The sequence below is a fragment of the Xenopus laevis genome, chromosome 5L, assembly GCF_017654675.1.
Source record: "Xenopus laevis strain J_2021 chromosome 5L, Xenopus_laevis_v10.1, whole genome shotgun sequence".
NCBI lineage: Eukaryota > Metazoa > Chordata > Amphibia > Anura > Pipidae > Xenopus > Xenopus laevis.
The window spans coordinates 94,979,091-94,994,397 of NC_054379.1; the positions used below are offsets into that span (position 1 = coordinate 94,979,091).

A 15,307-nucleotide genomic window follows, 5' to 3' on the forward strand; every position below is an offset into this window, starting at 1 on the left:
ATTTACATACTGTGAAATATCTTGATGCTCTTGTTCTTGATACTCAACATTAATCCAAATATGATCATGGTAATTTCAGAAGTGGTTTCTAAATCAGCACATCCTGGAAATCATATAACAGATACTCCACAGTCGAAAACATCTGTGAAGATACCTAGAATTTCAACCATACGAAGACTCTTTGATGTAAAAAGACACAGAATAAAGAGATCTTCGGTTTTCCCAGCAGGAGTTAAAGTATGTCCCCAGGAGTCTTTAAAACAAGTTCTTGACAGTCATCTGGCATACTACAAACTAAGAGGTAAATATACTCTATTTCTACTTAATTGTGTGTGTTCTTTTGTATAGAACAGGATAAGATTGCATCTAACTTATTGAAAAAAGATTGATATGGTATGAAAAGGTAGCTGTCAAAAATGCACATTTCTACCATTTCTTTTTTAAAGCTATATTTTTTATTTTCATTTTAAATATATAATAAAGGCTATACTCTTGTATATGCATAAATAATGAAACGGAATGTAAGCATAATGTTCATGGAGATACAGACATTTTTACATTCTATTTTTCATAATAGGATTTTGTTGAAATCACTGAAAAGAATGCCGTGAAATAATTGCTTAAAATAATTGTATTAAATACATTGATGAGGCAGCATAAAAGAACTCAAGTGTATATTAGTTGTGAAGCAAAGGGCTTTAGAGCGGGGTGGGTAATAATAAACTGCAGCTTTGTGTAGGTGCCCTTTTATCCTTGAAGCAGAAAAACTATTGCAATGTAGTGAATAATGCAAATACTGTATACATTTATATACAAGTCTGTGAACAAATGTATTAGAATTATGTAACACTGTTACTAATAAGAAGGTTCAGAGAATCACCATGCCACATTCAGATTACATTCAAATCCCATGAACAAACAGCCTCTGCATTTACAATTGCAAAATGGGCATTTTTTTGCCACTTTTTTATCGCATTAAATGTATTGAATCAATGAGTGGTTCTTTTGCCCCAAATGCACGTTTTTCTCAAGCACAAAAAAAATATTTTTTTCCCAGATAAATTATCACTTAGAAAATGTAGGAATGATAAAAGCTTTCATTGCAGGCAATGTGATGTCAGGGGCAGGGATCTATACAAAGTGGATTATATAGTAAAGGCTGTTGGAATACAATAGACAGAGATTGTTGAAGTGCATCTAAAAGTTACTTACTGCAGGGAGGGTCTATTGTTGCCAAGCAATGTGATGTCATGTTTGACCTGTGACCCTGTGTGCTTCTCTTCTTCCTTTTCCTGTGTGTTCTCTCTATGACAAAAAGTTTCTGTTGTAGACATGTTATGTTGGACTGTTATCCTAAGTTCTATAAAGCAACCAAGTTACTGCTTACACAGAAGGTGGTGTATCTGTCCTCTTTTACAAAGAAGCTGCACATGCAGTTCATATCAGCATTCTGCAAGCTGTGCCCTGAGGGACTAAATACATGATTGTTTTCTTCATTCTATCTAATCAAGACCAGTGAAATGTAGTCGCTGATCTAGTGCTTTAAAAACAATGGCTTACTCTCCTCATTTTACACTATTGACCTTTTGACTGGCATATTAAGTTATACAGAATTATATAATGTATTAAATGTTGCACTTTTAGCATGCCAAAGGTAAACCAAATAGGAATAGATACATAGGGGCAAATTTACTAAAGGGCAAAGTGGCTAACACTAACGACTTTTCGCCAGTGTTGCCACCCGCAGGGACATCACCGATTTATGGGCGCAGGCACCAATTCGCTAGCAAAAAAGAGCGGTCTTTTTGCTCTGGCAAATGGACACTACTCCGCAAATTAACTAAAATGCGGGTTTTACTGAACGTTACCTCATTTCGCCAGAGCTGCCGTCGCCACTTCAGACCAGGTGAAGTGCATTAAAGTAGCTAGATCTTCCTCAATCTTCTGTCACTTACATTATATTCTGTGAGCCAAAAATGCATCCTGATTGCCTGCAAAAGACCTAACAAACTTTTTTTGGGTAAACGGTTTTCCCCATACATTTGCTAACATATGGAACATTAATTTTACAGTGGGCACATGTTTAGGGCTTTAGAAGAACTCTATTGTCTTTATAAAGGTTCTCTGGACAAGTATAATTTGTAAGTACTGTATATGCACCAACATTTAACATAAAGACATCCATATAACTTTAAATTTCCCACCCTATGCAAATGAACCTGAGCGCAAGATCCCTAGCGAAGTTTCGCTAGGCAGAAATGAACGCTAGCGTATCTTTACGCATCTTTATCAAATGCTCTCATTGCCGAAGTAACGCTAGTGAAAAGTCGCAATTGTTCGACGCCCGGGACAAAACTCCATATTTTAGTGAATTAGCGCTGTCTGAGCTTTCGCATTGTGAAGTGTTGCACTGGGTGTGAAGTGGATGCTGGAGACTTATCGCCGCTTAGTAAATCTGCCCCATAGATATAAGTAATTTAATGGGGGTAAGATTTGTGACATTTTTAGGCTTCAATGTGTTTTTTACTATGCATTTTAAAGGAGAAGGAAAGCTAGCAAAGCAGTTTATTGCCAATAGATAAGCCACAATAGTGCAAGCTATAACACTATTTATTCTGTAGAATGCTTTACCATACCTGAGTAAACAGCTCTAGAAGCTGTCTCTGTTTGTTTAGGATAGCAGCTGCCATATTTTCTTGGTGTGACATCACTTCCTGCCTGAGTTTCCCTACTCACTCATAGCTCTGGGCTCAGATTACAGCAGGGAGGAGAGGAGCAAACTGAGCATGCTCAAGCCCTGCCCTGGAGGTTTAAGGTGAATACAGGAAGTCTGATACAGAAGTCCATGTATACACAATAGAAGGAAAGAAATGTGGTGTTTCTTTTGACAGAGGACTCGGAGCAACATTACTTTGAGGGTTTACTGGTGTATTTATATAGACCTTTCTGATAAAATGTACTTAATTTTAGCCTTTCCTTCTCCTTTAATGTGTTAAAGACACAAGGTAACCTTGTATTCAATGCCTGCCATAGACTATTGGTATGTACATGGCTCCCTATCCCCCATGAACTCTTGACTTGAACCTTTTTCTTAATGTTGCCCATGTGCCATCCATATCCCACCCCGCCTATATGCTGCTTTTCCATGAGGTGCATCTCTTTTCACTCCATTCTGGGCATTTTTTCTCATACTTATTTCATATCTTATGTAGATCAATTAATTTTTAATCGAGTATAAAAGTCGAAGCATCTATTTAGCATACATTTTTCTATTTGTTGAGCAATTTTATCTCTGGATAGGAAAAAGATTCTGTAGATCGCTCTGACTTGGGAGAGCTGTCATGGATGTCAGTGACTCTTTGTACTACACATATACAAGACAAAAGTCAGTTCTCAAGGGCAGCTATGACTTCTTTTAACAAGTGATTTTTTATTTCTGAGTTTGTTGCTTAGAAGCTTCCTTCAATTTCTTTTGAACAACTTGATCTAATCTATAATTCACACCTGTATATATTTTTTTTATGTTGCAGTGAAATTGATTGCACTGATATATTTTCATTTCATTCACAGTTTGTCAGGAGGCAGTGTGGGAAGCCTATCGGATCTTTTTAGATCGGATTCCTCAGACAGCCGAATACCAGAGCTGGGTGGATGTTTGCCAGCAAGAATCCTTTTGTATTTTTGAAATTGGAAAGAACTTCAGCAGTCTCCAAGAACATTCAGAAATTATACAGCAGGTGAGCTTTAAAATCATTTTCCTCAAACATGAGACAAATAAAGTCACTAAATATGCCAAAAATCCTTTATACATATGTAATAAAAGGTACATAGCTTGCCCAAGCCCAGTAACACATAACAACCAGTGCCGTGCCAAAAAGGGCAGGCGCCCCAGGCAGCCTGGCCCAGCAAAGCGTCCAATACCTGAGTGCGCCTGCGCGAAAAGACACAAATGCGCATGCGCGAAAAGACACAAATGTGTGCCTTTTAGATAACCTCATATTTGTGTAATTTGTTTACGGACATATTGCATACCCATTATTATTAGAACAGATATGGGACCCCTTATCCCAGGCATGTCCAAAGTCAGGCCCGGGGGCCGATTGCGGGCCATTTTCAAATATACACCCTCGGCCTCCGTCAAGAAATTAATAATAATGTGGCCCTCCAGCGCAGTGCAATCAGGAATCGCATAGCTGTAGCAGTAATATTTGAGCACATTAGTGAAATGATCTGCCACTTGGTCTATACTGCTGCCTGTGTGCTGAAGGTGTTAGCAATAGACACGTACTAGCACATAGTGACACACAGCTCTTGCATACTTCTTTAGGTCTAAAGATGCAATAGACGTTCTGACTTGCCAGTACAGTAAGACGTATGAGAGCGCGGTGCGTCACTACGTGCCAGTACGTGTCTATTGCTAACTAGAGATGGGCGAATTTGCGCAAAAAATTCGCGAAACGGCGCCGGCGTCTCGTTTTTGACGCCGGCGCCCGTTTTTTCGACGCCGGCGCCCGTTTTTGGCGTCGGCGTCCGTTTTTTGACGCCGGCGAATTTTTACCGCGAATTTTCGTGGGCGTTTCGCGAATTTATTCGCTCGGCGCGAATCGCGCAAATTCGCCGCGAATTCGCGCCTGGCGAATAAATTCGCCCATCACTATTGCTAACACCTTCAGTACACAGGCAGCAGTATAGACGATCATTTCACTAATCATGTGCCCAAATATTACTGCTGCGGCTACACGATTCCTTTTTCAAATGAGGTGCGGAGAATAAGTCCAAACAGACTCCACTTCTCCACTCCCTAATAGCCGTGTACAATTCCATCTCCATGAGTGAATGATCCTGATCGCAAGCTAGCTACCTCGGAATAGATGCCCCACACTTTTTCACCTCACCAAATCTGGCCCTCGTTGTAAAAAGTTTGGACACCCCTGCCTTATCCAGAAAACCTTTTATCCTGAAAGCTTAGATTTATGAGAAAGCCATCTCCCATAGAGTCCATTTCAATCAAATTTTTGGTATAAGTCACCCTAGAGGACTTTTTCAGGAATGGATTTAGCTTATAACAGTTACAAATGTTAGGAAACGTCACTTAATTAGTCATTAAGCCATAATTCTAAGAATGCAATAATAAGACAATTCTAAGACAACAAATAAATATTTACCCTAAATCTCACCTGAATTGGCATTCTTGCTGGAATTCAGTGGTGTCTAGAACATCAATTTGGCATTATTGCCAGACCTTACCCTTACTTTCCACCCTGCCACTGTTCATTGCCCTCCAGGGCTTTAGTGCCAAAATTTTGGAACCACTGCCTTAGGGGTGGGAGACAGGTTGGTCATTTATATTCTGGCATAGGTGGTGGATTCTATATAAAACAGAGAAGTTTGATTTAATCATGTTGCATTTCTCATTTCTCCTCATCGAATACCTGCCATTTTTATATCATTCTGGTCTCCTAATGAATTCTTAATCACTTCCTAGTGGTTTTAGGAGAGACTGCTTTATCTAGAAATTGTAAGACTTTCCTGTAGTCACAGATAACTTAAATCTACTGTAATTATAAAAATGTCATCGTAAAAATTTAATTCCAGCATATCCTTGCATTAAAAACATATTTATTCTCACATACCAGGGCACTAAGCAAAGACAATGTGTTTTCCCTTAAAAAGAAATTCCTGACCACTGTAGCAAGGCATTCATATTTATAGGGTGGTTAAAAGGGCATCCTAGCTAGAAAGTCACATCTTCAGTTTGTAGTGTGCAAGAGCATTTTTGATGAAACAAAATCTTTTCAGCATGGTTGCTGAAATCTAAAAAGGTGGTACAGGTCAGCCCTGTCCAATGTGTTTATTGGTTCCAGAAAATAAGGTAAAAGGCTAGGAGAGAGCTTTGCTAGAGCAATGCAGAACAGGCTGCAGAAGCTGAAATCAGGAAGGGAAGACCATGAGTGAATTACAAGCTAAAATTGGCGCACAAAGCAGGAGTGTTAGCTAGAAGAACCATCATTAAGTTTTAAGGGGTCAATGTGAGCAGGCTCCCTGTTCTGAATAATTTATCAATAGCAGTTGAACAGTTTGAGCAATATGTTATGTTCTAGAAGCAGTCATTCACCCACTTATTCACTGTCCTCCTATAGCCCATATGTTTTTTAAATCCTGATGTCCTTGTTCACAGTGTTGAAAGCGACATTTCCTGGTAAATGTTATCGCTGCCCAAAAAGGCAAATTAGGTCATACATATGAAGCAACTGGCCACTGATTTGGAAGCCACATTGAAAATAAAAATATTATTTGGGTTGGAAAAATATTACATATGGTTGGAAGGCTGATGTTCTGATGACCGCATACAGAGACATTCATACAACATATAATCCACACATGGATTGATATTGTATGTGTTTATTGGAAAATGGTCTAAATGGTTAACAAAAAATAGCCAATGTGTTGCGATCATTACTCTCTGTAACTGGATTAGCTGAAAATATGTAAATCCTTTTGATGACACTTTAAAAGTTGTAATATATGGTTTCCGTAGAATATCTATTTTTGCTTTAGGCAGATACATGGCTATTATTCTACTTTTTTTCTTATGTTGAGTTTATTTATTACACTAGACAAAACTTGAATCGGAAAAAGTGGCATTATGCCTAAGTACACTGGTAAAATGCTGATCTTTTTACAGCTTATAATAATGTTAATAATGCATTTACTTGCCATACTACATAACTCAGGAAAAATTATAACAGCACTGTAAAAAAAAATTGGAGGCAGTAGCCTATAATCAGTAAAATAATGTTAATACTTTTGCATATTTTAAATAAATCACTCTGTTTATTCCAAAGTGCTTTCCAATGATGTCTTATTTCAGCAGGTTAATGTGAATAGCAAGCGCCCTTTGTTTTCTTTAATTATTCCTTGTTACCTTAGATGCTGATACTGAAATTTTTTGGTGTATTTTATCATAATAATAATTTGTTCTTTTTTTCAGAGAGTTAAACATAAGGCATTTACAGAAAGGTAGGCATTAAAGCTTTATGAAGGAATATGCATATTTTGATATAATTGTATTGTACATAAGACTAGATAAGCATACAATAAATAGACCTATAATGAACTGCATTAAGATAATTCCATTTCATTATTAGTGTTTTATTCTTGAATTTTTGTGATAAAACTTGGGTATATATTGTCATATTTCTGGGTTCCAATTTATGTTGCAAATAAGCAACTTATTTACAGGTGGGTAGAATTTAATCATTTGTGCTCTTCTAAACTGACGAGATTTGTGGTCTCCTGTCCCTATTTTTGTTCTCATCAACTCCAAAGCCTCCTCATAACTTTTCTGCCATCTACAGATACCGTATAGTTACAAAACCTACTGTATCTTACTCTAGGTTAGTATACCTAGAGTTATATTTATCATGCTGTGTAAAAAAATGAGTAGAGCATTGCCGGTGATGTTGCCCAGAACAATCAATCAGCAATTAGATTTCAACAGTTAGAATGAAAAGCAAAGATCTGATTGATTGCTATGAGCAACATCACCGGTAATGTTTTACTCCACTTTACACAGCATGATAAATATACCCCCCTAGTGTAAACCTAAAGAATTAGCTTTCCTTTAAATTCAATTTTAGTATAATGTAGATGATGTAGATATTCTGAGACAATTGCAATTGGTCTCCATTTTTGTGGGGGCTTTATTATTTAGCCTTTTGATCAGCAGCAGGATTCCACTCTGTAATTTCTTTAGCTGTCAGAATTCTAGGGTCCAATTTAACCTAGAAAGCTGGCAGAGACTGGAAGATGAATAGGAAAGGGCCTGAATAGAAACATAATTACTAATAAAATAACAATAAAAATGTAGCCTCATAGAGCAACTGTGTTGTTTGGCTGCCTGAGTCAGTAACCCTCATTTCAACTAGAAAGAGGCAGAACAGAGTTTTAAATAATTCAAAAACTATAAGAAAGAAGACCAATCGAAAAATTGTTAAGAATAGGTCTATAACATACTGAACTACCACTTTAAGTGCTCTTGTTTCTGTGTTATTGATACTCAGTAAATGGTGTTCTCTCCTACATTAGATTAGATGTACAAAGAGATGTACAAATAATCGGCTGCATTGTTGATTTCCAAAGCATTTATTTCCTAACATTTCTTGAGAACTCATGAGAGCAGGAAACAAGAAAAAAGGAAACAATAATATTGGGATCTATAATGTTTTCTACCAGTTTGTTTTGTATTTTTTCTTTCCTTTAAAATGTATGCGTGTCAAAAAATTGCGTTGGGCAAAAAATAGAGATACAGTGTATGATTTAATCCTTAGTTTACTAGACTGACTTTCAACAAATTCTTTTGTTGGATTTCTACCATTATACACTCTTGTAAGCTGACAAGTAAGTGTCTGATGAGAATTTATATAAGTACTTGACAACCATAAAGCCACTGGCATGGCTCAGATATTCCTGGTTGACTATGTACTGCCTATCTTAACAATGAACTATTTCTAAGCATGTCAGTACTAGAGATCTTTCAGCATTAGCAATATAGATCTTTCTGAATTCAGAATCTGCAGTTAAATAACTCTGGCCTGAGATATCCTTAGCTTCACAGATAGTGTGTATGGGGGGGAGGGGTTCTCATTTTGAGTTCTTTTGTAATATCTACAGTAACTACAGAGACTGAAATTATATATTATTCTTTAGGAAAGATGAAATGATTACAGAAACTACTTTGTCTCCTGCTGTTATTGAGGATTCATCATTTTCTACAAATGGTAAGTAATCAGAAACCTATAAGAAGAGAATTAGATTGTGGGATTCTTTTTTAGATTCCATTTCTGTTTTTATTCAAGCTTTAGGCTTGGACATCCTTGACTGTAATGGTGTGAGCTGTAACTTGTTTTACAGTGACTGACACCTGCCCTATCTATGTTTACTGTGTTGACTAATTATCTCATTTTACTGAACAACAGATTCTACACTGAAACTTTGTTATCCGTTATATATTTTTTCAAAGACCAGAGATGCAAAATTAAATTTTTTAATGCCATATTATTTTATGTGGCCATAAAGTCCACTCCAGTGTCAAATTTTTGGAAAGCTATTTGAGAACCCCATAAAGACTATTGTTGGCTATGGTCCAGAAGGTCTGTTGTGCACAAAACACCAGAATAATAAAAAGAAGACTAAAAAATTCAGCATATCGATTAGGTCACATAAAAAAGGTTCAGCTTTACAGTGTCTCACTCTGTACAAATTATACGACATTATTAGGGATATTAATGTTCATCAGGTTTATTGGGATAACAATACGCACATTTCTTTGTCTAGGTGTCATACACTTATTTTGAAGTTGTAAAAATCCTTAATAATTTACTACAGCTTTTAGACAAAAAATGTGCACACATGTATTCACTGTGTAATGGGCATGCCTTTATTAAATGCTCAGGATTTTTTAAATTGCATCTACTTAAATGTAAATGCAGCCATTTCATTTACCCCCAACATATTAGTTCTCTAAGGGAGCTATTGAAATCATAAATTACTTCTTATTTTAGTCACCACAAAGTACAGCCTAGTGATTGAAACATTATGTATCATAATGTACGTATACTGATCTGTGTTTTAGACTTTCTCCTTTCACAGATTCTCTTATGATTTCAAAAAAGGGAAAGAACAAGAGAACATTTCCCCATAATCATTCTAATGATACGACTGACAGTTACTTACTTTCTTCCCACACAGCTGTTCATATTATCTAATTTCTTTGCACATGCTCCATTCAGCTTTTCTAAATATGCTATATTCTATCCAAGGAATTCACTAAAATGCAAGTTACACATGTAGTGGTTATGGATATAACTAACAATGATCCTTCAGAAATACGATGTAGTTAATTGGTTTTCTTCTAAAAGACCTAAGTTCTCTAAAACAGGAAGTAATATGATGAATTCTGAATCAAAAAGTATATATTTTATAATACAGGTATTTTTTTGTTATGAAATATCTTACCTTAGTGGCATCTGTGCTATATTTTATCCAAGGAATTCATTAAGCTGCAAGTTACTCATACAGTGATTATAGATATAACTAACAATGATCCTTCAGAAATACTATGTACAGTAGTTTATTGTTTTTCTTAGGTTTATTACCTAAGTGCTTTGAAAAAGGAAGTAATATGAATAATTCTGATTCAAAAAGTATATATTTTATAATCCTTTTAATTACTTTTAACACTAATAATATTTTTTTTAGTCATGAAATATCTCACCTTAGTGGCATCTGTGCTGTTTAATACAGGTATAGGATCTATCATCCAGAATGCTCAGGAACTTGGTTTTTCCGGATAAGGGATCACAATACATTAGGTCTGCTAAAAATAATTTTAATAAACCCAGTAGGATTTTGTTGATACAAATCCAGTATGCATTTATACAGCTTAGTCTGGATAAAGTGCAATGTACTGTTTCATTATTACAGAGAAAAAGGAAATCATTAAAATAAGTATGTGTAATTATTTTCTTATAATGGAGTCTATGGGACATGGCCTTCCCAATATTTGAAACTTTCTGGATAACACGTATCCAGATAAGGTATCCTATACCTGCATACCTCCCAACTGTCCCGTTTTGAGCGGGACAGTCCCGCTTTTAACAGCTCTACCCGCAGTCCCGGATTTGTACTAAGCCCCAAGTTTCTCTTTGATCTGCTGCACTGAACAGCCAGAAAAAGATACACATTTTTTAACTTAATTTGTTATTATTTTATTATTTTAGATAAGATAAGAAGTTAGACTCACAGCTTAAAAGGCAATTCACCTTCATTAGCAAAACTGTAATAACACAGAAAAACCACACAAATGTGTTCAAACTTTTATAACCTGCCAAATTTTGTAAAATGGACACGGTAATTGGGCATGGTTGACAAATTTTTTTTGCCTCTTTCTGTTTCCAAAATGTTGGGGGGTATGTACCTGTACTAGCTAGGGGTTTAGTAAATCTCCATTCCAGTCATTAGAAATACACATATTAATGTTGTCTTCACATAAAATCAACAAAAATAGGGTTATTACACACAAATATTTTTTTCATGGAAGTTGTTCTGCCTCAAGAAACGGCATAAGGAAACACAGACTTTATTTTTCCATGAGGTTGTACTTACTCTGCTGCAGAGAAGCACTGAATGCAGATGAAACTCAGCTTGATGCGTTTTTGTGGCATAGAGATTACAACATTGTTGAAAGTACAGGCTGTGTTTTGACCTGCGTTCCCCTGCAGTGGAACACTTGAAAGATCACCCACAGGCAAACGTGTATGTGGCCTAAATTTGACTTCAGGAAGAGCCACACGGTCAATCTAACCTATTTATTTTGTGTTACTAATCTTTTTTTTCTTGTCTTGTGATGGGTAAGTGAATATTTGATTCCAATATCAACACAATATCTTCTAAAGTCACTGTATCTGTGAGAGCACAGCTAAAATTTGTAAGGGGTGTGCTCCCGTTCCTGGTGGATCTTCCCTGTATGCCTGAGGGAGAGATACTGTTCCTTGTGTGGTGCTGGATCCTGCTGAGAAGCTAAACTTAGGGGTCATTGCACATCATCAAGCTGAAAATGAGGTTTGCCTGTCATATAAGCTGATGCTACAGGGCTGATTATTAAATTCAGATGAGAAATGTGCTGGTTTCTGAGCCACCATGTACCAATAATTATTTACTAATCAGCCTTAGCCTTATATTGTGATATGTATATTATATATATATTAATTATCTTGTGCATTGGTCTCTAGTCTCAGTAAGTGACAGCAGCCCAGAGCATGTGCAGTGGATCAGCAGAATAGAATACGGGAAGCTACAGGGGCATCCTTGGAGTCACAGATCTTTACTGCTAACGGGTTGCGGTTGACTTGGGCTGGTACAGAAGCCAAAAACATAATGTACAACATTTCTGGCCTACTTCTTTAGTTAGGCTTTAGTTCTCCTTTAAGTGTTTACTATGAGCTGTGAATGAAAGTGCAAAGATAATGCAGAGAGACAGGTAGATGTCAGTAAATGTTTCCTGTGCTATTTAAGGAGGACTTGTACAGTGAGGGAAGGCAATTAAACAGAAAGTAGTCTTCAAACAAAAAGGACAAGAACTGGCTGTGTAGCTAAACTATTTAATAAAGAGAAGGAAACGTCCCAGCAATTTTGGTGTCCCTGTCAATTCTGCTTTCAAAATCCTGGGCTACCAATTGGCGTATTGATTAGATGAGCTGATTTTATATCTTGAACTTGTAAGTGCATTAATTTTATTGAATAAACTTATATCACTGATTTTATTCAATGGGAGGGCATCCCTCTCTTTCTGTGTTAGTCCACAGAAATCCTGCTTGTCTACCATTACAAAAGCTATTTCTCCCACACTACTAATAAAAATGTTTCTGTAAAGTTAAAGGCTTCTATCTTATTTTTCTCCTTTTCAAAGGTACAAATATCTTAAGTATATTCTTCTACAGCTTTATATGTAAACTGTGAACCATTGAAATTCCACTTGTCTGCACTTTTTATTTAATGCATTTCTTTCTATAGAAAGCTTTTTATTCGATTAGAAGTACCATTTGATTGAATAAAACCTAATGAGGAATTAGCAATGCAGTTAAATAAGAAGGGCCACTTGATTAGACAGAGTCTAATGGGGTAGGGAATGGGATGCCAATTCAATCAAATGGACAAGTTCACTCTCACAGTAAACAGCTTTTAATTGTTGTCTATATGTAATTGTTGTCAAATTGTATCTATTATGTATATTTATTGTGTATAGTGTCTTCAGTCCTCTTTGTCATCAGTTCTTCTGCACAAAGATGCAGTGAAATGAAGCTTATTGATTGTGTGTGGTTAGGGAAGAGACAATTCCCATGGTGGTAGGTGATGGCACTGCCTATAATGTATATGCATGTGAATTACAATTATACTGGCAGCTGATCTGAAAACAGCTGTGCTATGTAGAGAGACCGGTTTTGCAAAGGCTATGCAAATAGTCATCCTTATCAGATTCAGGCAGTGGTGTAGGGAAAACTTATGTGGAAAGTATGTAAGAAGGAGTATGGGGACAGTAGGAAGGAGGGTTATGATGAGGGGTTGGCATTGCAGGGAATGGAATTGCACAGGCAGAAGCAGAAGCAAGGAGACTTGGGAAGGAGATGGCAAAATGTGAATGGAACAGAAAGGAGGCAGGAGTGATGACACGGAGGACAGCACATGGAGCATTTTAATATCTGTGGATGTCCCCAATTGGCACTATATTTGCTTTTTTAAGGAAGAATTTTTTTGGATCCTTTAAAGGAGTTGTGCATCTTTAAGTTACCTTTTAGTATGTTATAGAATGACAACTTTTCAATTGGTCTTCATTATTTATAGTTTTTTAATGCTTTGCCTTCTTCTTCTGACTCTATCCAGCTATCACTGACCCCCATCTAAAAAAAAGCTCTGCAAAGCTACAAGTATATTGTTACTTTTTATTACTCATCTTTCTATATAGGCCCTCTCCTATTCATATTCCAGTATCGTATTCAAATCAGTGCTTAGCAAATTGTAAATTGTAAAAAACTAGAAACAAAAAAAAATGAAAATCAATTACATATTGTCTCAGAATATCATATAAAAGGTGAACTCAAGGTGAACAACCACTTTAAGGAATCTTTCCAACATTTTTCCAAGTGACAAAAACAATATAAGTAACCAGCTAAGAGAGACTTTCAACTTTATTCCATGTTAGCGTGCATTCCTTTTGTGGTAGTGGGAGATGAAAGAAAATTAAAGCATTTCCCTAATGTCTTCCAGGACAAATTTGCTTACGTAATGTACAGACGGATGTTTATCATAATATATGTTTTAACTTTTTTACATAAATTCCATTGATACCATTGCAATTCTATTTTTATTTTGCTGCAATCAAAAGACGAAAAAACAAATTTTTTTAAAATTTTCGAAGTAAAAAAATTCAAAATTCAAAGTAATTTTTGGATACTTCGACCATCGAATAGGATTTACTTCGAATTTGATTCGAAGTACAAATAGTTTGAATATTCGACCATTCGATAATCGATGTACTGTCTCTTTAAAAAAACTTCGACTTCAATACTTCGCCAAATTAAACCTGTCGAAGTGCTATGTTAGCCTATGGGGACCTTCTACAGCATTTTTCTAAGTTTTTGTAGTCGAAGTCAAAAATCGTTCGATCGTATGATAAAATCGTTCGAATCGGTCGATTCAAAGGATTTAATAGTTTGAATGTTCGATTTTACTTCGACCTCAGAATAGCCAAATTCAATGAAAAAAAGTTTGAATTCAATGTTCGAATTCGAAGTATTTTAATTCGATGGTGGTATTTCGCCCTTCCCTAAGGGCAGATTTATCAAGGGTCAAAGTGAATTTGAGGGAATTTTCGAAGTTAAAAAATTCTAAGTAATTTTTCGATAAAATAGTTCGAATATTCGAATATTCGATAATTGAAGTACTGTCTCTTTAAAAAAAACTTCGATTTCAATTTCCCAAATTAAACCTGCCGAAGTGCTATATTAGCCTATACATTTTTCTAAGTTTTTTGTAGTCAAGTCAAAGTAAAATCGTTCGATCGATCGCTGAAATCGTTCGAATCGTTCGTTCAAACGATTTTACTTTGACCGCAGGATCCCAAAATTCTATGAAAAAAGTTCGAATTCGTATTCGAAGTATTTTAATTCAATGGTCGAATTTTGAAGTATTTTTTATTTCGAAATTCGACCCTTGATAAATCTGCCCCCAAGTGTCCACTTCCAGCAATTTCACCAACATCACTAATAAATATACTGTATACATATGACCTTTATATAGCCGCCCTATTTAAATTGACTTATGTGTAAGCACTGGTAAAAGTATCGCTGGAGAAAGTATGCCAGCGTTCTCCTGCCAAGACGAAATTTCGCATTTTTATAAATACGCGTATTTTTCACAAAGTAATATTTGATGTAGTTGTGTGAAGTATGGTGACATTTCCCGAAGCAAAATTTTGCAGATATATACGTAATTATGGCCCTTAGTATTGGTATGAATTCTGAGGTGGGTGATATCTCACCTGAAATCTCCAAAAACTGAAATGTTTTGTTGTGTTTATGCCCTTTGCAAGACTGACAGATTAGTTTCATCCAAATTAGACTCAATTAACAAGTTTATCTTTTTAAAAGCATTTATAGGGGGGATGTACTATTGGTCGCCAACGCAAAAATTGTTTGCAATTCGTTGTTGTTCGCAAAGTGAACAATTTTGCCTTTGCAAACACTTTGAC

General features: G+C 36.0%; 1 protein-coding gene across 4 annotated transcripts in view; it reads left to right on the forward strand.

Annotated features, from left to right (window-relative positions):
* Positions 1 to 15,307, forward strand: part of LOC108704147 (interphotoreceptor matrix proteoglycan 1) — a 110,125-nt gene that overhangs the window by 16,876 nt on the left and 77,942 nt on the right. For all 4 annotated transcript variants that reach the window (XR_005961310.1, XM_041563105.1, XM_041563106.1 and 1 more), the window contains exons 2-5: positions 80 to 301; positions 3,571 to 3,737; positions 6,992 to 7,020; positions 8,710 to 8,780. Coding sequence is in view for 3 of the 4 variants with exons in the window: in XM_041563105.1 (XP_041419039.1) it covers positions 80 to 301; positions 3,571 to 3,737; positions 6,992 to 7,020; positions 8,710 to 8,780 (489 nt within the window). In the remaining variant the exon portion in view is untranslated. The remainder of the gene's footprint in view (positions 1 to 79; positions 302 to 3,570; positions 3,738 to 6,991; positions 7,021 to 8,709; positions 8,781 to 15,307) is intronic.